At 39.9% G+C, this 22,587-nt stretch overlaps 2 protein-coding genes across 2 annotated transcripts; one reads left to right on the plus strand and one right to left on the minus strand.

The window, feature by feature from the left end:
* Nucleotides 1-837: 837 nt before the first annotated feature.
* man2b2 (mannosidase, alpha, class 2B, member 2) lies at nucleotides 838-9,229 on the minus strand (the record flags this gene model as incomplete). The annotated part of the gene is made up of 19 exons (XM_080859795.1): nucleotides 838-970; nucleotides 1,166-1,286; nucleotides 1,427-1,536; nucleotides 1,873-2,019; nucleotides 2,813-3,005; nucleotides 3,243-3,353; nucleotides 3,529-3,772; nucleotides 4,030-4,221; nucleotides 5,300-5,571; nucleotides 5,802-5,938; nucleotides 6,096-6,261; nucleotides 6,353-6,543; nucleotides 6,632-6,830; nucleotides 6,957-7,134; nucleotides 7,452-7,567; nucleotides 8,080-8,252; nucleotides 8,553-8,658; nucleotides 8,800-8,946; nucleotides 9,098-9,229. 19 exons carry the CDS (start codon nucleotides 9,227-9,229, stop codon nucleotides 879-881), a joined length of 3,027 nt encoding a protein of 1,008 aa, XP_080715921.1. The 3' UTR covers nucleotides 838-878.
* Nucleotides 9,230-11,163: 1,934 nt separating this feature from the next.
* smim20 (small integral membrane protein 20) lies at nucleotides 11,164-12,434 on the plus strand. Its single transcript, XM_080859877.1, has 3 exons — nucleotides 11,164-11,306; nucleotides 11,598-11,654; nucleotides 11,917-12,434. The coding sequence occupies exons 1-3, from the start codon at nucleotides 11,177-11,179 to the stop codon at nucleotides 11,952-11,954; spliced, it is 225 nt and encodes a 74-aa protein (XP_080716003.1). The 5' UTR covers nucleotides 11,164-11,176; the 3' UTR covers nucleotides 11,955-12,434.
* Nucleotides 12,435-22,587: the final 10,153 nt, after the last annotated feature.

The following is a 22,587-nucleotide window of genomic DNA, read 5'->3' on the forward strand; positions in this document are numbered from 1 at the left end:
CAGACCACATAAATGGGGCTTCATGGTGTCAGGACAGTAGTTTAATAGTATAGTATAGTTATCTCTGGGCTGCTTGTTCCTTTTCAGTAATTACGTTTCTCATCAGTTATTTACCAGCATGTTTCAATGGTAATGATGTATGATGGAAGTGTCTGTCATCTCAGGAACTGCCCTTACATAGATGGAGAAAGTAAGCAATACAACTGCCTTTGACATACCAAACACCCTTAGGTAATCAACAAAATCACCGACACCCATGTGATATCTTTCTATCAACCCGTTTCAAGAGGAATTTATCTAGCAATTTTTCCCAGTGGCATAACTTTACAAGTTTTTAGACGACACCACAGAATAACGATAGGTACATCAGGGGTGAGCACTTGGCAATTAGGTTTGCACTTATTGCGTTTAAATAAATGTCACAGATGGATATGCGTGTACACACTCAACGTACAATCACCAAAGTCCACTAACAGGGGATATGAATGGTTATGGAGTGGATTCATGCAATCTGAGTCACAGATGTACAATGAAATATTTCTCAAAACACTATACACAATTTTTTGTATGCCACAGCAATTTCTGTGTTGATTGGATTACTGAGAGTTTTAGAGGCAAATCAGGACTTTTACTGTTGTGTAAAAAAATAAATGTATTACTGGAGCACTTTACAATACATTTATTGTAAAAATAGATTTCAAAATTGACAGAAAAAGACCTCATACAAAATCTCAGAGTCTAAATTCACAGGATCTCGACAATAATTGACAAAAAACAACCTCAAGTGTTAATCAGAAAATATTTAATTTTTATATCCACATCTTAAGTGCAATATATCAGCAATCTTCTCAGAAGATGACAAAACCAACATGTACAGTCTATTTAAAGTGGATAAAGAAGGTTCTGATCTCCTTGGGTGATATGGTTACACTGAAGTCCTTGGTCACACCATCAAAGGTTCTTACTCCATCTGCAAAGCATTAATAAAAGTTATTCATATAACAATATTCAGAATAGACATACTGACAGTTATATCCTTTTCTACAGCAAACAAAGAATACAACATGAACCTCTCTGATTCCCTGTCACATGTCCTTTCAAAGATTTCACTGATGTGGGCTAACCTGTTGTGCTGATTTTGCACTTGTGGTTGAGAGAATCTTACCATTTTTATCCATTTCTCCAGAAGTCTCCCACTTCCACCTCTGGAGGTCTGAGATATCCCAGGTTCCTGTGAGAGAGCGCTCCCTTACCTCCTTCACCTCGCCAATGCCCTGCAAGACCTCCTGTTGGGACACAAAATGGATATGAAAGGCATTCACCCTTTGTTAAGGTGACACATCTGATCTCTGATATAACCACACACACACACACACACACACACACACACACACACACACACACACACACACACACACACACACACCTTCAGGTTTATGGTTGTGGGCTTGGAGAACTCTGGGTCCTCGCCAGTTTCATAGAGGTGCATGATCCTCAGCAATATCCGGTTGTAATCAGATGCTGGCTTCTTTCTACCTGCATACATACAGAGTGTATAGATAATGCATACATCCTTATTGTACAGATGCTTACCCTTTACATTTTAAGGCACACATTAGATTGAATACGGAACAGTCCCACCAGGACCTTGCAAGGGTTTGTTGTGATTGTTGCAGCCAAAAGTGACAGAATTTGCTGCAGGAAAACTCAAACATTGCAGGTAAAATTGTGGTAATTTCATAATTAAAGCAATACAAGCAGAAATCCCATGACACTGCATTGTTTTTTGGGAAATATTGTGTGGAATTTTAAATATGAAAAATATATGGTCAGTCTCTAGACAAGGGTATTTAAGTGCTTGTCAAACTCTACCTGGCTCCATGGTTTGCTGGTTCTTGGTGTGGTTGGGGCTGTAAGCCCAGCCTGGGACGCTGAGGGTCTGCAGGTGAAGGTTACTGGGCAGCACCACAGGGCTGACAGGCGGACTGGTCCATGGCTCATGTTGGTTCCATGGCTTCTCTGAAAGCAGATTAAAGATACATGACGCCTTTGACAAGCCATGGTCTGGGTCTCACGATTGTAAGACGTCTGGATCCCTAGAAAAAATCATAAAAAGTCTATACAATTATTCATACATAGTAATGACAGCACTCCTTATGCCTTATGATGTTTTAGTATTCAAACGGTACATGGGTGCATAAAATATGTTAAATGCAGAATAACAGGAGAATCAGAACAAGTCACGGAAAAATTCACAAGGCTGTTTAGGTGTTAGTTTACATAAAAACAAAGACGAATAAACAAGGAAGAATAATGGGAAAAATGGGAAAATATTGGTAACACACACAGCAACCGACATATAACTATTTTTAAATCTCTAAATATAACATATACAACTATTTCTAAATCTCTAAATATAACATATACAACTATTTCTAGACAGGAGTGACTGCACTCATAAAGCCTTATGATGCTGTAGTATAAGCGGCGCTACACAACTATTATCATGAAACCTTGTAAGGAGTTACATATGGCTTCATAAAGAATTTTGGTGAATAATCAGTATTTAACATAAGGCGAAGATGTCATCAGCGCCATTATCAAGAGGTAAAAAGAAACTTTATTATGAATTCTGATTCTTGCAAGGGCTTATAGGTCGTCTTTGTTTTTATGTAAAGTTACACCTAGACAGCCTTGTGAATTTTAGCATGACTTGTTCTGATGATATAAAGAGAGAGAGAGAGAGAGAAATCTCACGTGTCGATGAAGAGTATCATATTATGTGTGCGCACGTGAATGAGATAGTGCTTACGTGGTCTACCTATGGCCATAACCACAGGTCGGTGCTGAAGCTCTAGTGCCTCCCGATGGTAAAGTGATGCAGTTGCGGCTGCTGACCCCAGCATTAGCCACAGGACTGGCTGCACCACAGAGGAGTCATTCAGGGTCAGGTTGTACCCGCGATTCCACTCCTGGTTATTCCACAGACGCCTGTGCAGCATCACCTGAAAGGTCAGCATATTATATGTATGAGTATGAGAAGAACAAGAGAATAATGAATAAAGAGACTGCAGTGGTTGTATTTGGTGGACAAATAAAAAGGTCTGTGTGCATGTTTGGATGTGCATGGCAATGAAACTGGCTGTGTTTTTAAGTCTGTGGGAGTGGATGTTTGTATGTAATTGCATGCTTCTGAGCATGTTTGTGTGTCAGCTGTGTCTGAGTGTGTATGCAAGTGTGACCTCCAGCTGGCCGTCGCTTTGACTGGACACCCCATGGGCTCGTTCAGTGAGGACAACAAGTCTGCTGGAATCATCCTCAATGTAGGCCGTTCGCACCACTGGATAGTAGTTCTACAAGTACAAAGGAGCACGCAATCCTTACAGACGGATTAAAATGCACTGCTCTAAACCACACTCTGGGGACTCACTCTCTCAAGGCACATTTATTTATTTATAGTCCATAAAATGGCAGGCATTAAAGCCTATCCTGTTTATATGGATAGTATATATTTCTTGTCTAACTCACCCTGGGGATAGAGTTGTTGGGGAAGGCTTTGTATGTCCTCTTCATCATCTGATAGCCATTGTTGTCAGTAAAGATGGTTCTGTTATTTTTCAGACCGGTTCTGGTCATCAGGACAACCTCTCGGTTGACCACTAGGGGGCCCACTGAGTACCTCTGTTCCAGCCTTTGGCAAAGGCGCTTGTCTTTCAGGCCGGTGGGAACTCTTGTGACCACAGAGTAAGCATAGTCTTCGTCCTTCAAATCCCTGGGAAGAGAACAGATGTTTGTATAATTTCAAAAGCCCTACAGTTCCCAGAGGTTAAATTAGTCGCTTCTTCTGGGTTACTAATCCCATATCATGACATTCAACACAGAAGGAAGTTAATCCAATATGACTTTCAGCACACACTGAAGTTAATCCAATAAGTTTTTCAGTAGACACTAAAGATATTGAAGACATTTACATTAACCACCATAGAGCGATAGAGAAGAGATTTCCCTTAGCCAAAAAGCCTGACCCACCTATAAAAGTACTGTCGGATCTCTGAGATGACCTTGCCAGGAATGATTTCCATAGAGACTGCTTTGTAGGCAGGCACAGCAGAGGTGTTGGTGCTGAAGATGTAATTGTCTGAGATTGGGCCTTTGTGCACGTCTCCGTTGGACTCATACTCCCAGAAGTCCTGCGTTATCCTCACCTTTCTCTGCTTTTGCCTAATGGGATTGTAAAGCACCACAAAGGCATCTGGTTATCCTGTGTTGTCAATACCAACCACCAGCCATCATTATGTAGGAGCACAATAGGAGCTCCAGTTCCATGAATAGATGATGCTGAGCCAAATTGATGGTGCTGAACCAGGGGAGTACAAATTCATTATAATGTCATTAAATACTTCTGCTACCTGACAACATTTTTTGAAAGAATATACTCTTTGAAAAAACATTAAGGAGCAATCTGTAAAGTTCTTCTTTTGATGTGGATCAAACTAGACTTAGTAGGTTATGCAGTGACCAGTATGTAATCATCCTATATCATTCACCCTACATTAGGACACCACATCTGGAACCCCCATGCAACACTCCTATCCATTCTTATCCATCAAGCGAAGGGAGAGAGCAGTCACGCTGCCCGGCATTGAACCTGGGTCTACAGGGTGCCAAACCTGCACCGTGACCGCAATGCCAAAGAACCAGCCTTGTTGGTATGGCAGTCAGAACCCATATTCAACTATGATGACGGCCCTCTGTCACACTGCCCTCCCCGTTCAGGAGGATGCGCTTCATGCTAGTGACCGCATTCCATCACACAGGCTGTAAGGCTTCTGAATAAGCAACACTTACCCACTGAACAGTCGCCACTCGCCACCCTCACTTACTCCCTGCTCCCCCACTCATACTTTCACTTCCTAGAGATATATTTGCACAATTTTATAAACATTTTAACTTATTTTCAACATTCCTCACTTCACACTTTAAACTGCTGCTAGCCCTTCTAATCTAATTGTTGAATGTTAATGTCATATTTTATATTTTGTTATATGTTATATTGTTATAGTGTCATAGTGTTATAGTGTTACAGAGTTATATGTTGTTCTCTAAACTGTTGTATGTTAATTTGACATGTTATATGTTTTATTGTCATAGTGTTATAGAGTTTTATGTTTTTTTTGGTTATATGTATGACGTCTACTGCGTAGATGATGATGGTTGCCAAGTCACAAGAATTTTGCTGTGCTGAAGAAATTTGGTACATGCAATAATAAACGCACTTTGACTTTTTGACCATCCCTACCTGTCTGTGATGCTGTGTAGCAGGTTTGTCTCCTGGTCAAACAACAGTTTATGACAGTCGCTGAAGATGGGCAGGAGTTTCCTGCCCGTCCTTCTCCACTGGTTGATGTTCCGTCTGCCGAATTTCGACAATTTCGCCGTGTAAGTCATGCCACACCTGGTGGACCCCGGACACGAGGAGAACTTGATCAGATATTTCCGGAACTGGAGCCCTCCCAGCTCAGCCACAATGAAAAGGTCATATTCCGAGGTGGAATTAGCTTTTTCTTGGATCTGAGGATGAAAGAAATGCATATGCCATGAGATTTATGATCAAACTCAATCATTTTAACCTCATAAGATTGTTAAATACATATAAATAGTTGTATTGGTTCCCTTGTTTTTAACAGGGCAAGTAATCTGTACCTTATTACATTTCAAATGTAACCTTTTCAACCCTGTGTGAAGAAACACTAAACTCTTCATTTTTTGGTTGATGCTTTTCTGTCAATTTAAATCAGTACCTGTGCCAGAACTGCCTTCCCAGACTCATCGAACACCAGAGCCATGGGGAATGTTACTGTGAGGTTGATGTAAGTGGTGATGTTCCAGGCCAGAGGATTGTAGACAATGATGTGCTGCTCAAGATCTTTAGAGAGATCTTCAGAAGGGAAACCAAGAAAAGGGTGATCGTAGTGATCAACAGTTATCATACTCAGACACACAATAATGAAAATTTCTTATCAAACAAAGACAAACTACTGCCATTCATTCACGTGGACAGAGCATAAGGAACATTGCAGAACTGTGTCTGTTACCTGGCTGGAGTTTATGCATGTTCTGAAAAGTACCAAGGGACTGGGGTAAAAGAAAAATGGCCGCCAACAGCTCCTCAACTCCCATCATGCCTTGGGTGAGATGCTCCATATACATGTCAGCGACCTTTGGTGATTCTGTCCCAGTGATGCCATCATGGTGCTGAACCTGATACAGCAAAGCAAACTTCAGCAAGGCATTGTTTTTGGATAATTAAAAAAAATATATATATTTGAAAAATATTTCTAAAATCATGCACCTCTGAGACAGCCCATCTTAAGGCCCTCAGCTTTTCTAGGGCCCAATCTGTTGTCACTGGTCCTTCTGGATAAGCTATGTGATACCGAACAAAGAGAGTTTCTACAGCGTGAAGCTGGGAGCTGGCTTTCCTTGCCACCCCCTTCAGAATGTTCCTGGAGGCATAGAATCCTGTCCAAGCCTGAAATGGTTCTATAATAGAAAGATACATTCAGAAGTCAAGCAATGAAAGAGCTAATTGGTAAAAGATTCATACGCAGGGATCTCAAAGCCCTCTAACCAGTAGAGTATGGTAGGAAATCCTGATCTCCTCTAACTTCCCAGGTGAGGTTTGACTGGTGGACAGCTTGGAAGTACTCGCTGAGGGTGGCATACTGAACTGTTACTCCGAACTTGTCGCTGTGCTGGTTAATGTAATCCATCAAAATGTCCATGTTGGAGAACTGGACTGACGAATTGTAGAACTGCTTATCACAGCCCTGTGAAAAAGTAGTATTTAGTTTTAGACTGAAGCCAAATGTTCATTGCATTAAATAAAGAGAAACATCACATCACACATGTATAGATGAGCAAGGATCTAATATAGATCATGGAAGTTAACAGACCCAAGGCCAGAGCAAATGGTTGGTCCTGAACCACTGAGCCCTCTGTTTAATGTTGTCCACCATGGTCTGGGCATAAGGTTCCAAAGTGCTATCTAAGACGGGTACGCTCATGTTGGGGTAGACTCCATCTTTAGGGGGATCCGGGAACAACGCCACACCATTCCAGTAGAATCCTGACCTATGAAGATGTGTTATGTTACTCAGAATAAAATACCTGATTCCTGACCTATGATGACATGTTACGTTACTCAGAATAAAATAACTGAATCCTGGCCTATTAAGACATGTTATTACAAAAATACCTGATTATCTGCACAAACATGCCTTACATTAGCTTGGTTACACCTCTGAAAACAATGAACCTACCACACTCCTCTTCAGCCAGTTTTCCTACATTATTACTAATTGGCTGTTGCATGGCTGTGTTTAATGTGTTTATAATTACTGAAAGTTGACGTAATTGTAAGGCGTTGGTAAGCCAGACACTGTAATTACATGTTGGAGAAGGGTAGGTAGGATGGGGTGCAGTAGCTGAACTGGTCCATGGTGTGGGTGAAGATCTCTTGCTTCTCACCTAAAGAAGGGGAACCTCTCCACACAAACTGCAGCCCCTGGAGAAACACATTACACAAATGTTGCATTCCATTTAACTCTGTATCAAGCTTCTTGTCTCTCCCTTTGAATATACGTGTCATACAGGCATTTCAGGAGCAATCACTAGCAGTCAGAAAGTCACGTCTAGATCCATGATTCATTGAAGGGAGTCATCCCTTGAAGAAGCAAATTTTACCAATCAGCATGCCTTTAAAGAAGGTAATGGAATCCTCCCAAGTAATAAGGTGACCATCCGTGAGTGCTTAAGTGGATAAGAGTCAGTACAACTGTGAAACAACATGGCTGCCACCACACAGGGGACCACAAGTGATCACTGTATCAGTGAGATGGCAAGTCATACTTCAGTTTTTTTGCATTGGGTCTACAAGAGGTGTTTGGTTTTCTAGAACTCTGTGCTCGGACTAAAAATTATCCTTTGGCACCAGTTTTCCATTCATCATCAATCCTTCCGAAACTATGACAACCTCACAGAGTCTTCGACATCACAGAAGGCTTCAGGATAAGATACCTTGTTTTTCTGCATGTCGCTTTTGAGGTCGTAGTCAATTCGTGATATGAGGTGAGCGTGGAATCCTGCTAGGGCGAAAAGGACGGGCGTGGTGGCGGAAGCCCCAAAGGGGTCAACGTGCCATGAGAAGCGTGGCCGAACTCCAAAGGTCTCATAAAGGAAACCATGGCCCTCTGAAGGCAAGAATTAAGTGTGGTTTATAGATACAAAACAAATACAATATTTACATGAACTGTTCTGCAAGTCAAACTGTTGAGCAGTTACTAAAGTGAATGAATATCAGTATGTGTATGGACACAAATGTTTACTGAATGTATCTTATGTGAAGACCTATATAGTGTGTGCTTTACTTGCATGTTGTAAAATCTGGAAAAGATAAACTAGCTTAACAGAGACAGTTGGACCTACCTACTTAACCCTGGTGATTGACAATAGACAATTCATATATTGGTTGAAGATCGACCTCACTTTACCTGTCAGTTGAAGGATGGCGTCATCTAGATCCGTTACAGCCTCATCGTGCATCACCTGACCTCCAATAATGAACTCCAGACGACCGTCTCGTAAAAGCTGTCTTACCTTAAAAGGATTAGCATAGGTGTTGTTAGTAGGTCTGATTAGGCAGTCTGAGAACAGACCACAAGGACTATAGCAACGGCCAGCAAGTCAGTATAGTCAAAACAGGTTTCACTAGAGACCCAACATATTTTATTTTCATACTTGTTGCTTATGTTGTCCGCTGGCCACTGTGTCCCACCAAATGCGGAAGAACTCTTGCTCTACAGCGATGAACTTGCGATGCTTCACTCGTGAAAGTTCCTCTACCACGGTGGTATACACATTTGCGGCGTAGGCATGCATACTCTCCTAAATACAAACAGAGTTTGTTAACTAAAAAAGGGATTTTGTGTTGTTATAATTCGGATACGTTGACAAGCATGCTAACAGAACACTGGACAGACAGCCGATGATGGGTCTAAATTGCACTAGCAAAGACTTTCATCTTCCGTTTCGTTACCTGAACAGTGTACACCCAGCCAACATCCATATGACTGTGGGGAATGACAAAGGTCTGAATTGGACTTGCCACATTTTCGGAGAGGCCTACTGTGAAGTACAGTACAACAAAACTAAACGTGAGCCGCCGCATTTTTTCCTGCAAGGCGACACACTTTGTTTACAGTGGGTGTGACAGTCACGCTGTGTTGTCACGCTGTGTTATCACAACCTTCAACTACAGAGTGAGAGAGAGTCCAAACTTCTGCAAATTGAGTGTTCGCGTTTCAGTAGTTCTTCAAAACACAAAATGAATACGTTAACCTCACGTTATAACTGTCAGCTCAGCTCCCTTAACAGGTCTGAAATTGGTCTAAGTATGATTAGACAGAACGTTAACTATATGTGTTTTTTTGGTCGCATATAGAAGAACATATGTATTTCAGAATTAGGAAAAACACACAACACATTGTAACTGGTTCTCATAGACATGATTCACAAACACCATGCAGAAATGTGCACCTACTGGTTTGTTTTGTCTGTAAAAAAGGCCAGGTGACAATTTCCGTATTGTTGAGACATGCAGACATTGTGGTTCCTTGTGAAAAGGGTTTACACACTAAACTGCAGAATAAATTATCTATTTTTAACCAACCTTGCCAGTTAAGAAGATCTTTAAGAATGTTTTTTTCAAGTAGTGTTTGTGTTCGATAAATACCACGTAGGTCTCAAATATGCTTCAGTTTGTTTTTTGTTGTTGTTGTTTATTTAGTTTTTTTTTAAAGATCTAAATTAATTTTGTTACATTGTTGAAAAAGCTTGTTTTAACTTCATCCCATTTTTTATATGTCTTCTCTTAAATGGATCTGCGGACATGTTCCTACCCCTTTTGCTCTGTGGTGAGTCCTGTGTCACGTTTGCCTCATTGGTGGTTTAGGAATGGATATAACATGTATCTGTTTTCATCCTTTATGATAATATACTGTAAATGAACCCTTTATGATTTATGAAGAAAACAACAACCTAAATGGGCTTTTGCATAAATGAAAGCATGTCTGCACAAGTTGAGACATTTCAGCAAAAGATGGCATTGACAGACTTATGATCACAGGCTGTGTTTCCTTGTTCTGTGTGAGGCTCAGTGCTCCGTCCCCTGGACTCTCTTCTCAGTACCACTTTGTAAATATATCTGAAACATGGGCCGGTATTTTTTGTAATAAAACAACATTTGTGTTGCCTTTTACCTTTTTTTCATACCCACTTTTGAGAGTAGGCCATTTGCAGATAATCCGAAAAATCTTGAAACCCTTTGAAATTACATTATTCATTCAAATATGTTACATTATCAAAGTGAATGTGTATGGCTATTGTAGCAATGATAATAGATGGGTTTTTTTTTGTCTTAGTAACAGTTGAATTATCAGAAACTTCTCTCAGCATTATCATTAAATTGGTAGGCTAGTAGCCTATGTGGTATTTCAGTGTCACGATACAATTAATACATTTGTAAACTAATGTAATTTAATGAAGGCTAGGCCTTTTGGGTTTCAAGTCTCAGAGGTGTTTAGTAGGGCAATTTTAGATTGTGTGACCTACATGTCCTCAATTAAAACAGTGATAAATACTGATTTATTATGTATAACCTGTTAGTATAAGTCTATGTGCTGCATAAGGTCAGGGATAAATGAGTAAACATGCCCTTGAGGTGTTACACCATGGTGCAATATGCAGATGACAGTGGAAGAAAAGGCATATGGCCTGCAGAAGTCAAGTAGGCCTGTTATATGAAAGAGAGGTTGGGCACTGCCCGGCTTACAGGATGAATAGCAGGCAGGAGCACATGAGTGGTCAACAACCTAAACTATCGCAGTGCCTGATTTTATTTTACTTTTTCACTTAACAGGCTGTGATATAATTGCATACCTAGTCACACACCGAAAACAAATCCAGCAAAAAAACAGATAAATACTAAATATACAATGGCCTGTCTTAAACATTCGGGTGAAGAGGTTCTCTATCTTTGCATAAGCGAACACGCCCCTGCCCTGGTGGACCCCGGAAGTAATTGGAAACCCATTGACATGAGACTGCCCTCTATGAGATGAATAAGTGTCACCAGATCATGTCAACTAATAGAAGAATAGTGCTTGTATTTGGAGGTTTCGTGGCAGCCGTTGCAGCCACATTCTATCCCATACTTTTCTATCCAATGTCGCATTCGGATGAATACAGTAAGTGTACTCGTTTTACTATTACAGCCAAGACAGTAGTGTCTACTCTAGCTATCATGCTAACTTAGCTATCCTACAATAACTAACAGCAGCAAATACACCTGATTCAGTCGTACACGGAATGATGACAAGGATAAGCTATGTGTGAATAAAAGAAACATTTGAAAAGAACGCACCAATCATGTTGCCAACGTCCTTGTAATGTTTGTTTGCTGGATAGGTAGCTAACAGTTGTGTAAGCCATCTCTAGCACTGTGTCTCAATAACTCATTATGAACAATCATTCCGCAGGGCAAGTTCAGACGGCCAACCGGTCGGGCATCAGCCAAGCAGACGTACAGCCTGTCGGTACGTGGGCTAAGATGTACAGTGTTTGCTGGGCAAATGCAAATCATAAGAATAAGAGTGCTTCAAAGAAATTAGCTCTTCAACCATTACCAATAGCCATGTATTGTGCATAGAGCCATAGGCAAGCATATTATACAAATGTTTTTAGTTAGGCATATACAAATATTTTAAGAGCTTTTTAAGTTGATGAAGTTCAATCCCATTGTTTGCTTTGACTTGACTAAATTTGACAAGGTTCATTAACTTAGCTTAATTCCCTCAGGAGTGAAAATATGGTCCGATCCCTTCAAGTCCAAGTAATGAATCGTAGTCCATCAGCTCCATCAGGATGAATTTTCTGGTCAACAGTCCTGTGCTCAATCGAGGAAGACTTCCTTCGAACATCAGTTTGGCAATGGTGTGTGTGTGTGTGTGTGTGTGTGTGTGTGTGTGTGTGTGTGTGTGTGTGTGTGTGTGTGTGTGTGTGTGTGTGTGTGTGTGTGTGTGTGTGTGTGTGTGTGTGTGTGTGTGTGTGTGTGAGAGAGATAGAGAGAGAGAGAGAGAGAGAAAGAATGGTGGGTGATGGTGGGTTGCATTCTTTGAAGAAAACTTTATCCTATGAATAAAGTCTAAGTACAAACTTGTTAAATGGTTGAATCGGGTGTTAAGCTGTGGAATCTTTAGCACCTGGTTGAAATGGAAACCTGCAGGCTCTTAGGCCTGGTTGTATTGAGTTTGCTCTTGTTTAAGCATACATTTGTCACTAATTTGTATGTCTTGTACAGAGAATAAACATTTGAGCTGTTCTATGAGTTTTTGTGACTACTGACTTCTTTAAACAGCTTGAAACACAATTATATTTGGTCTTTATGCCAAGAAGACGGCAGAGAACTGCCATATTCTCACAAACACACTATTGTACCATATATTGGTGAGGCAAATAGGCCTGGTTTAAGAAGGTCTCATTCCATTTCCATTCCTTAACCTTTCGTCTTCCATGTGAAGTGCTCGCCATGAGGAATCTCAAGACAGATCAGAAGCAAAATGGGATGACCGAGTAAACTACCATACCTCTCCGGATTAAGTCAGGTCCCCATCCTAATTACTAACATTTGCCCCCTCCATTCTGTGGAGAACACTGGTGGAATTCTTCAATACTAACTAACTATATCTATAGTATACTATAACATTCTTTATTCTGTATTCACTGGCTTTTAATTTAGAGTTTTGCTTTATTTGACTTTGATCTATGGGTACGTGAAAGCAACACCCTTAATTTTGGCCTTAATCTATGATTAAATGTAATTAGTATTCTCTTGAAAAAAATTTCACAGTAGGTGCAAGACTCTGTGGCTTGTAGGCCTCTCCAGGTCTCCGTCTAACCATCAGACGACCATGTGTTGGGCAAAGCTGAAAATTGGACTCATCAGAGAAGACGAACTAGGAGACCCTCCAGTCCGCTTTGGTTCAATCCTTATGGTCTTTTACAAACCTCAGCCAGGCAAAGTACAACGTTGTCCCGGAAGAAAAACTTGCTTCCTTTTGCTCTGACAATGTTCCCCAACTCTGAGAAGTGTTTTTTCCAGCAGGGCAATGCTCCATACCACACAGCCAGGCCAGTAAAGGTGTGGATGGAGTATCACCAGATCAGGGCCCTGTCATGGCCAGCCCAATTTCGAGACCTGAATCCCATAAAAAAACCTCTGAAATGTGATCAAGAGGAAGATGGATGGTCACAAGCCATGAAAAGAAGCCGAGCTGCTTGAATTCTTGCGCCAGGAGTAGCATAAAGTCACCCAACGGCAATGTGAAAGACTGGTGGAGAGCATGCCAAGACACATGAAAGTTGTGATTTTAAATCAAGGTTATTCCACCAAATATTGATTTCTGAACTCTTCCTAAGTTAAAGCATTAGTATTGTGTAGTTTAAAAATGAATATGAGCTTGTTTTCTTTGCATTATTCGAGATCTGAAGACACTGCATCTTTTTTGCTATTTTGACCAATTGTCATTTTTCTGCAAATAAATGATCTAAATGACAATATTTTTATTTGAAATTTGGTAGGAATGTTGCCAGTAGGTTATAGAATAAAACAAAAATGTACATTTTACTTTAACACATACCAATAAATAGTAAAACCAGAGAAACTGATAATTTTGAAGTGGTCTCTTAATTTTTTCCGCGGCTGTATATCAATCAATCAATTAAAATTGTATATAGCGCTTCTCTATATACCCGAAGACGCTTTACAGAGTAGTTCGGTCCAGTCCATTCATTCACACAGTCATACCAGTGGTGGTAAGCTACATCAGTAGCCACAGTTGCCCTGGGGCAGACTGACGGAAGCGTGGCAGCCAATCAGCGCCTATACGGCCCCTCCGACCACCACCAACATTCATTCCAACATTCATTCAGATTCATACGATGTTATTTTACTTCAATGAAAAGTAAGATTGTTGTGTATATTTCGAGTGAAAGACTGAGGGGATAAACAGCAAAGACATATTTTTTTCATAGCCTGTTTTGCTCATATTCACTAGGGGTGCCAATAATTGTGGAGGGCACTGTATATTATTTGGCAACTTAAAGTATGAACTCATGTAATACTTAAGCCATGGGTAAATGTTTCTTTTGATAGACTGATAGTTCTGTTTCTTCTTTTTCAGACGCTGTCCGCTGTCAAGGTAAAGACTATTGTGGAGAGCCCTGTCAGCATGTATGAAAGTGATCTGCAAATTGATATAAGCTGGTGGATAAAAGTGTGGTGGTGCAAAAGTAACAGACAGATGTTTTGCGATGCTAAATGTTTCGTTTATGAGGCTGCAGAGACTTGAAAGACGTTCAAGCTCTTAAGCTAAGTAAGTATTCACAATTTAAAAATAAAAAACTGCACTGAAAAAAAGCTGACATGAAGAATCAAAAGGGAAGATGGTAATTGAAAACTTAAAAGAGGGCCCAAAGTTCATTTCAATGCAATTGTTTCAATACCAATGTTCTAGTCTCTTTTTTTATATTAATGCTTTTTATTTTATGCCAAACTTTAAGTCTTTATTTTAGCTCCATGTATGTCAGGATTACATACTTACAAGAAAAGCGGTAGTGTTTAATTAAAATGTAATCTACAAACGTTTTTAAATTAATTCTTAATTCATGTTGTCTTATAGCATTAATGATTAATAACAACACTTTGACCAGCAGAGGTCCCCCATCGAGCTCTGATTTGAAAAGCTTCAAGTAATTCACCTTTTTTTCCACGATACAATTTTGTTGGAAGCTTCGCTGGTTCAAAACGCCATCAGTAGCCTACCATAACTGTTTAATGTTGTCTTGTGCGCGAGGAGCCATAAAAAACACGAAGAGCGTCATCGAAATAATTTTAACTGCAATCCATCCAACGGTCGGTGAAATAACTAGGCTGTTTGCCAAATGTCAAATATAGGTGGTCTGGAATTGAGGTAAAAAAAAAAAACCTCAAGGTTACCTAACTTGCCAATTAACATTAAGTGTCATTTAAGGTAGGTTATGGGTTTTTCTGATTAGTTGATGACAAGCCTGTGGCAGGTTGTTCAGCCTGGTAAAATTAACGTTAACTTGTTGTTCTAACCTTTACCTGTTGTTCTGTCAATAGACTGAACTGTATGCTGTGCTAGCATATCTAGCGAGTTGACTGAACAGTAGCTTTGTCCTGTCATCAAGTCCATTGGACACATGTTATTTTATAAAACTAGTAATAACTATCAAACTGGAAAGCGTGAACCAAAAGATTAACAGTCATTTGAAATAAGCAGGTAACAAATATTATCGCGAGTTGCAGTGGAAATTCACCGCTTGTGATAGTAACTTTAGCAGCTGAATTAGCTAATTCAGGTCTAGACCTTCTGTTGTATTTCCCAGGTAAGTTACAAAAATGGGAATGTCATTATCTTATCCCCTGGTGAAAGAACCAGAGAGCTACGTGGATCCTGACTACGATGAAGGTAATTGTTTAACCTCCTCAACAGTTCTTGATTTGTGTGTCTGTGTATCAAAGAACACGGCAGGCACAAATATGAACATTTATTATACGGCTCTTCAGAACGTTCCAAAAAGTACCGTTGATTTGAATGGGCCATCCCTACGTCATACCCATACATTAATTCCTGCTAGCAGACCTCTGCCAAAGATAATCACCGCTGTCATTGGCAACTGGTTTTGTACTTCTAATTCACATCTTTCATATCATTCCGCCAGAAGTCCAGTCATTTTAACGCAACAGTAGAGAGTAATTTGAAGTCAGCAAGTAATGGGTTGCTATGCAACACCTGAAACTTCAAAGTTCTATTTGCTTGAAGAACTATTTATTTCTAAACGGGACAAATGAAACGGCACCTAAATCATTAAAAAGAGGTATGTTGGAGGAATGTCTTCTATCGTTTTTGGCAAGTACCCGTATAATAAGCAGCTAATGTATTGTCCGTCGGTCATTCTACAAAAATAATTCCCTTCGGTACGAAACAACACCCTCCGCTGCGCGTCGGGGTGTTGTTCGCCCCATCGGGAATTATTTTTGTAGAATGACCTCCGGACAATACATTATCCCTTACTTATCATCTGCCGTCTATTAGCTGTGGTGGGAGGTGGGATGACACTGAATAAGGAATAGATGGAAATGGTATTTATCAAAACACGGTCATTATCACAGTCTTGTTAGTTATTCCGCTTATTATAGGGATACTTGCCAAAACGATACAAGAAATTCTTCTAAAACTACTATGATTTTGGTGCCGTTTCGTGATTTCCGTTAAGAAAAAATTGTTCAACAGTGGCGGCTCGCCCATAGGGTGCGCTGGGGCTCCGCCCCCCCGCTGACCTGACTGCCTGTTTTTTCTTTTCTTTTCTTTTTTAAATAATCTCTCATTTTGAAAAAATAACCTGTGTTAATACAATGATATTGATGATTTTGCTTTAGAATGGGTTTAGAACTCTCCAAAATTATATTTACATTACATTCACTTTCAAGTTCCACGTTTAAAACGTGAACGTTTATCATTTTTGGTGTAGTAGCCAATAGGATGTCTTGCCGGGGCTCCTGGTCGATCAGCCCGTGTGTGCTGTATTTAAGCCAATGGCTCCCCTGTTGCTAGGCAAAAAAGAATACACATCCGCCAATCTTCGTCGAGGAATTTTATGGGTTACGGGCGCTGAAGGCTAGAGCCCCTACCAAGATGCACCACTGCTTGTTAACAGGTATTTTCCATTCTAGCAGAGAAGTGTTAAAGCATGGCGACGTCGGATGTAGTTGTGGGAGCTCAGCTAGCCCCAAATTCAGTCAAATCCTTACATCTGCATCCCTTTGGAAGAAGAACTTTTGCGGAAAAGCTAATTGTTAAACAACTCGGACCATACAAGCCAGAAGTGAAAATAACCTAACAGACGCGAGAAAAGGGGAAAACATACACCAGAAGCTTTTCCCGAGATTGGTTCGATAGAAAGGCATGGCTAGCTGTGGGTATGTCAATGCCATCTTTTGTTTTCTTTGCCTGCTGTTTAAAACAAGTGCGTGTGATTGACAGTTCGTGGACACAGACAGGAATGACAGAACTGAAGCATTGGTCAGAACGCGTTTAAAAACATGTGCGGTCAAGAGTGCAATTTGTTGTTTCTAAGTTGTGAGCTGTTACTGTTTCATACCAGTTAAAATAATCTTTCTTCTCATACTCATACAGCTGCAGTATACATGTCTTTAAAAAAACTAAATTGTTGTAGTAGTTGTAGTAACAAAAAACTGTTGTTCCCTAGTATAATTTATCGTTATGTGTTGGCACTTTCTATCTGGACATGGACCATAATAAACATGTAACTTGTTCATTATCATTACCTGTGAAACAGTTGATTTCTACATGGCAGATATATTAATATTGTCTTTAGACCATTGGTATTGACTGGTTTGAGTTATTTTATTGGTATAGGCAAGGGGCTGTTTTAAAACTGAGCAGCACTTCTCTGCATCAACAGCTCACGTCTCGTTTTTAATTTATTGGCCTACATGAAATAGCGAACAACAAATTTATCATTGTGAATGATTTGGGATCTCCGGCTGGCCACCCGAAAATGCACCAGAATGCAGGAAATCACATCTACGAAATTCAAAAATTTCTGGGGGAGAACCCCCAGACCCCCCGCTCAAATAGCCCCACCAAAAAAAAAAATCACCAGCCGCCACTGTTGTTCAAATAATTCAAATCAAAGGAACCTTTGGAACATTCTGAGGAACCATATATTAAGAACCTTTATCATCTGCCGTCTATTAGCTGTGGTGGTGGGATGGAAGGAAATGGTATTTATCAAAACACAAGAATAATCCAGGCAAAATAGCGTTTTACGAAAGACTAATTCAGCATTGATCATTTCTATGAGGTGTCCAGAACAACATACTAAAAGTCCTTAGAAATCCTAGTTGAAATATGTTTAATTCTCATCAATCTGGGCCTCGTTTCCCGAACGCGCACTTAGCCTAAAAAGCACTTGAAATCGTTCGTAAGAGGAATCCTACGTTGCAGACGGGTTTCCCAACGACGCACTTAGCTTAAGTGTATCTTTCGTTGAGAAGAATTCTACGTGTGGTCAGGACCAGTAGTAACTTCACACTTAGCGATTTAATCCACCAGGGGCGTCGTTCGACCGTCGTTCGGAAGAAAGGGGAATTTAAAAAAAAAACATGGCTACTTGAAGCGAGGAATATTTTACATTAATAAAGCTATCTACACAACTCTTTATATGTTTATAATGACTCGGTTTGATCTGAAATGTGCTACGCGACCAATGGAGAATATGTAGGTCTTAACTGAAGTTTTGAAACAGTAGTTTTATGGCACAATTAGCGCTTATGCCACCACTCCATTGGCTTATATGGTAGCTTCTAGCTAGATGGTTGTATACATATATATTTGCAATGTTCTTCATTGAAACTTTTTTTAAATCGCTAGTTTCATAGCTCATACAGTCACGCATGACGTACGCTTCAAACCCCTCGACACCTTATCCAGGGGTGTCGTTCGGCCTATTGTAGAAGAAATCCAAACGATGTTTCTGTGTATAGCACATCATGAGAATGTCATTGTTTCACCTGCCTATTCCCATCAAAATAGAAATAAAGAATATTGAGTATTTGAAAATAAAGATTAGGCTATACAAAACTAGTGCAGTGCCCTTAGGAATTATGCATTCTGTAGTGTTAGCAGACGTAGGGCTGTTGGGTAGTGTAATGGCAAGACATATTTGCACTCCACATAGGTACAGGTTACACTGAAGTATTATTGTGATGCATGTTTCCTTTTCATTAAGAAATGTGTTAATGGTAGCCTTTTTGGAGAGTTACCAACAAATAAAGTTTGAGATTATGTAGTGGATGCAGTTGAATATACTGTAGATGTCAACGTTGCTGTCTAAACTATAAACTAAATGTCATAAAGAAAGACATTATTTAAAATGAAGTTATGGTTGAAATAGGATCACTTCTTTATTGTAAGGGTAAGTGTAGGGTAAGAATGGTCATGCAGTTGGACTCAAATGTAGGTTAATTTTATTGAATGTATGTAGCCTACTGTACTGTATGACTTCGATGATGCTAGCTTTGACAGCCCACTCTCAGACAGATCGTAATAAATGTCCTTACAATGGGAACACAGTTTAAATAGGCTTCTCTGCTGGAGATGGCGTTACTATCCCCGCCCCGAATTCAGTGCACATTGCACGTTCGATGCACGCATAGGCTAGCTAATTTCACAGCAATTAACGTAAACAGGTTAACCTGACGTAAACAGCTCCTAAGAGCTACTTAAGAACTCGTGCACGTTGCGCTCGTGCACCTGACTTTAAGTTGATGGTTGGGAAACGCACGTACATAGAAAGTGTTACTTAGTGTACGATGTCGCGAAAATCCACGTAGGCCGTTAAGATACGTCGTTATCGGGAAACGAGGCCCTGAGCGGTGTGCTAATAATGCATGGTAAAAATACACCTCAAATGTAATTTTTTCCTTTACTCCTATCAAAATGAAACTTTAAACAATGAAAGTACCCATAAAAAGTAAAACATTTTTGTATTACAAGTTTCTTTTGAAATTAATTTGAATTAATTCCTTTGCAGACTCTGATGCATTCGACTTTGGTAAACAGTTGCATGAAATCACTTTATTCTACTGTTATGACATGATTGAATACAGAATCCGTTCAATCAAAGAGGAGGCCAAGTTTCTGAGTATGTTGACTTTAATCACTCATTCTGTTTCTTTTCATTCTGCCTATGTAAAGTTCCATTCCAAGAAATGAAGTGATAGTCAACAAAATGCAATACTCATTTCCTTTGCCCACGATGGTGGTGGCGACACGATGATGATAATACCAATAATAATAATTCTATCAACTACTACATTTCTTATCAGAGTATGCTTACACTTGGCCCGATGTTGCCCAGAAGTTAAAGAAGAAGTATCCTGACTGGACGATCGATGACTTGTTGAACCTCAAACATCAGTTTGAGTTTTTTGACACAACTGGTGACAGACTGCTCTGCTTTGAAGAGTTGTAAGTAAAGAAGTGAAAGACTAAAGTGTTTGGACAGTAGTAACCTGCTAACTGAATATTCCAAGTGATCAAAATATGTCTTTGCTGTTTATCCTCTCAGTCTTTCACTCGAAATATACTCAAAAATCTTACCTTTTCATTGAAGTAAAATTATTAAAAGAAAAAAAAACATTAACATTAAATAAATATTTTTCCCCAAAACATGTGTGCCACAATAATTGGCACCCCTTAATGTAATGTTTTGTGCAGCCTCCATTTGCCAAGATAATAGCTGTGAGTCTTCTCCTATAATGCGTGATGAGGTTGGTGAACACATGGCACGGGATCTGAGACCATTCCTACATGCAGTATCTCTTCAGATCCTTCAGAATCTGAGGTCGTTTGTAGACTTGGCTACAGCTCTTCCCACAGATTTTCTATGGGGTTTAGGTCAGGGGACTGTGATGCCCATGGCAAAACCTTTATTCTGTGGTCGGTGAACCATTTTTGTGTTGATTTTGAGGTGTGCATTGGATCATTGTCCTGCTGGAAGGTCCAACCACGGCCCATTTTAAGGCTTACTGGAGGGGGCTGTTAGGTCTTCATTTAATATCTGCTGGTATTTGATAGAGTCCATGATACCATGTATCCTAACAAGATGTCCAGGGCCTTTGGAAGAAAAACAGCCCCCCAACATCAAAGATCCGCCACCATACTTCACATTGGGTATGGGGTGCTTTTCTATATGGCTATCTTTCTGTCTACGCCAAACCCACCTTTGATGTTTGTTGCCAAAAAGCTTTATTTTGGTCTCATCTGACCACATAACTCGGTCCCATTGAAAGTCTGACTTACATTTGGCCAACTGTAGGCGCATTTGTTTGTTGTTGATTGACAGCAGAGGCTTTGTTCTGGCAACCCTCCAAAACAACTTGTGGTGATGTAGGTGGCGTCTGATGGTAGTTTTGGAGACTTTCTGACCCCAAGACTCAACTAACCTCTACAATTCTCCAGCTGTGATCCTTGGAGATTATTTTGCCAGTAGAACCATCCCCCTCACGGTGCGTGGGGTCAATGTACAGACACGTCCTCTTCCAGGCTGATTCTTAACATCTCCTGTCACTTTAAACTTCTTAATTATTTCCATGATAGTGGAAATGGGTATTTTCAACTGTTTAGAGATTTTCTTGTGTCCATTTCTTGATTTGTGCAGCTCAACAACTTTTTTTCGCACATCATCACTGTGTTATTTGGGTCTTTCCCATAGTGATGAATGACTAATGGAGTTTGTCCTGTGTCACTTCATATTTGTACGCCAGTGGAACTGGAAGTCATGGTTGACCTCATAAGAGTTCCTTATCAAACAGGTGAACTTAAAAATGTCAAACATGACTGGAAATATACTTCAGTTAGATTTGAATTACAGATTTTTCTAGGGTTGCCAATAATTGTGGCACACATGTTTCGGGGGAAAAATATTTGCCTTCAATAATTTTAAGATTTTTGTGAATATTTTGAGTGAAAGACAAAGAGGATAAACAGCAATGTAATATTTTTTTATAGCCTATTTAGCTCATATTCACTAGGGGTGCCAATATTTGTGGAGGGCACAGTATGTAAGAGATTCATGGCTTTACAGGCTTTTCAGAAAGAAAACGTACAGAAGAAACCTCTAGGCTATGGAAAACAGTTAATGGCCGATAGCTTTGCCGGCAAAAAAATGCATATGTTTCGTACTCAGTAGGCCATATGAGGCAATGACCCCAGTAGATGGGAACACGACCTCATATTAGCATACAGTGGTAGCAATACGCTAATGGCAAACATATGTTAGCTTAGTATGTGATTTAATTTAGGCCAACAAAAGCATAACAATTTAACCTCTTGTTTTCTGATGTGCTTTCAAGTTGTGATTATCCTCATAGGAATGCACAATAAAATAGAAATTACACCGTCAGCCATTAAATGTGACATCTGTTCAAGTGTTTGGCTAAAAGGACATTTGCCACAGTTGATACCTGTGCCTGTCATTAGTTGCCGGCACTCTTATTATAGCTCTGATATTGCATTTAAACTATGCAAGTACTGTTTTCTTATTTTTTTTTATTAATTTACTTGTCGAACACCTGCAAAATCCTTTGCCTGCCATTGAATTTCAAAGCTTTGTTTTCCCTTCTGAAGGGGTGGCAATCACAAAGATTGAGGACCGAGATATATGTCACTTTGGAGAACTCTGTGCCTTCAGTGTATCAGAATTACAGTATGCCTATACGCTGGAACATTCCACACCACTGTGGCAGTACCTCCATACCAATTTTCATATGCCATTGCTTATATCTGAAATTGAGTCTTTTGGTAGTGCTGTCTGTATGGCAGCAGATAGACACGACCTCCTCTTGTACTGAACAGA

This window comes from Sprattus sprattus (assembly GCF_963457725.1).
Source record: "Sprattus sprattus genome assembly, chromosome: 21".
Lineage (NCBI taxonomy): Eukaryota > Metazoa > Chordata > Actinopteri > Clupeiformes > Clupeidae > Sprattus > Sprattus sprattus.

Bases quoted from the DNA above. Each gene is read 5' to 3' on its own strand.
- smim20 (XM_080859877.1), top strand. From the start codon at position 11,177: ATGAATAAGTGTCACCAGATCATGTCAACTAATAGAAGAATAGTGCTT. The intron at 11,307-11,597 runs GTAAGTGTACTC...ATCATTCCGCAG, and splicing joins GTCGCATTCGGATGAATACA to GGCAAGTTCAGACGGCCAAC. The intron at 11,655-11,916 runs GTACGTGGGCTA...TAATTCCCTCAG, and splicing joins AGCAGACGTACAGCCTGTCG to GAGTGAAAATATGGTCCGAT.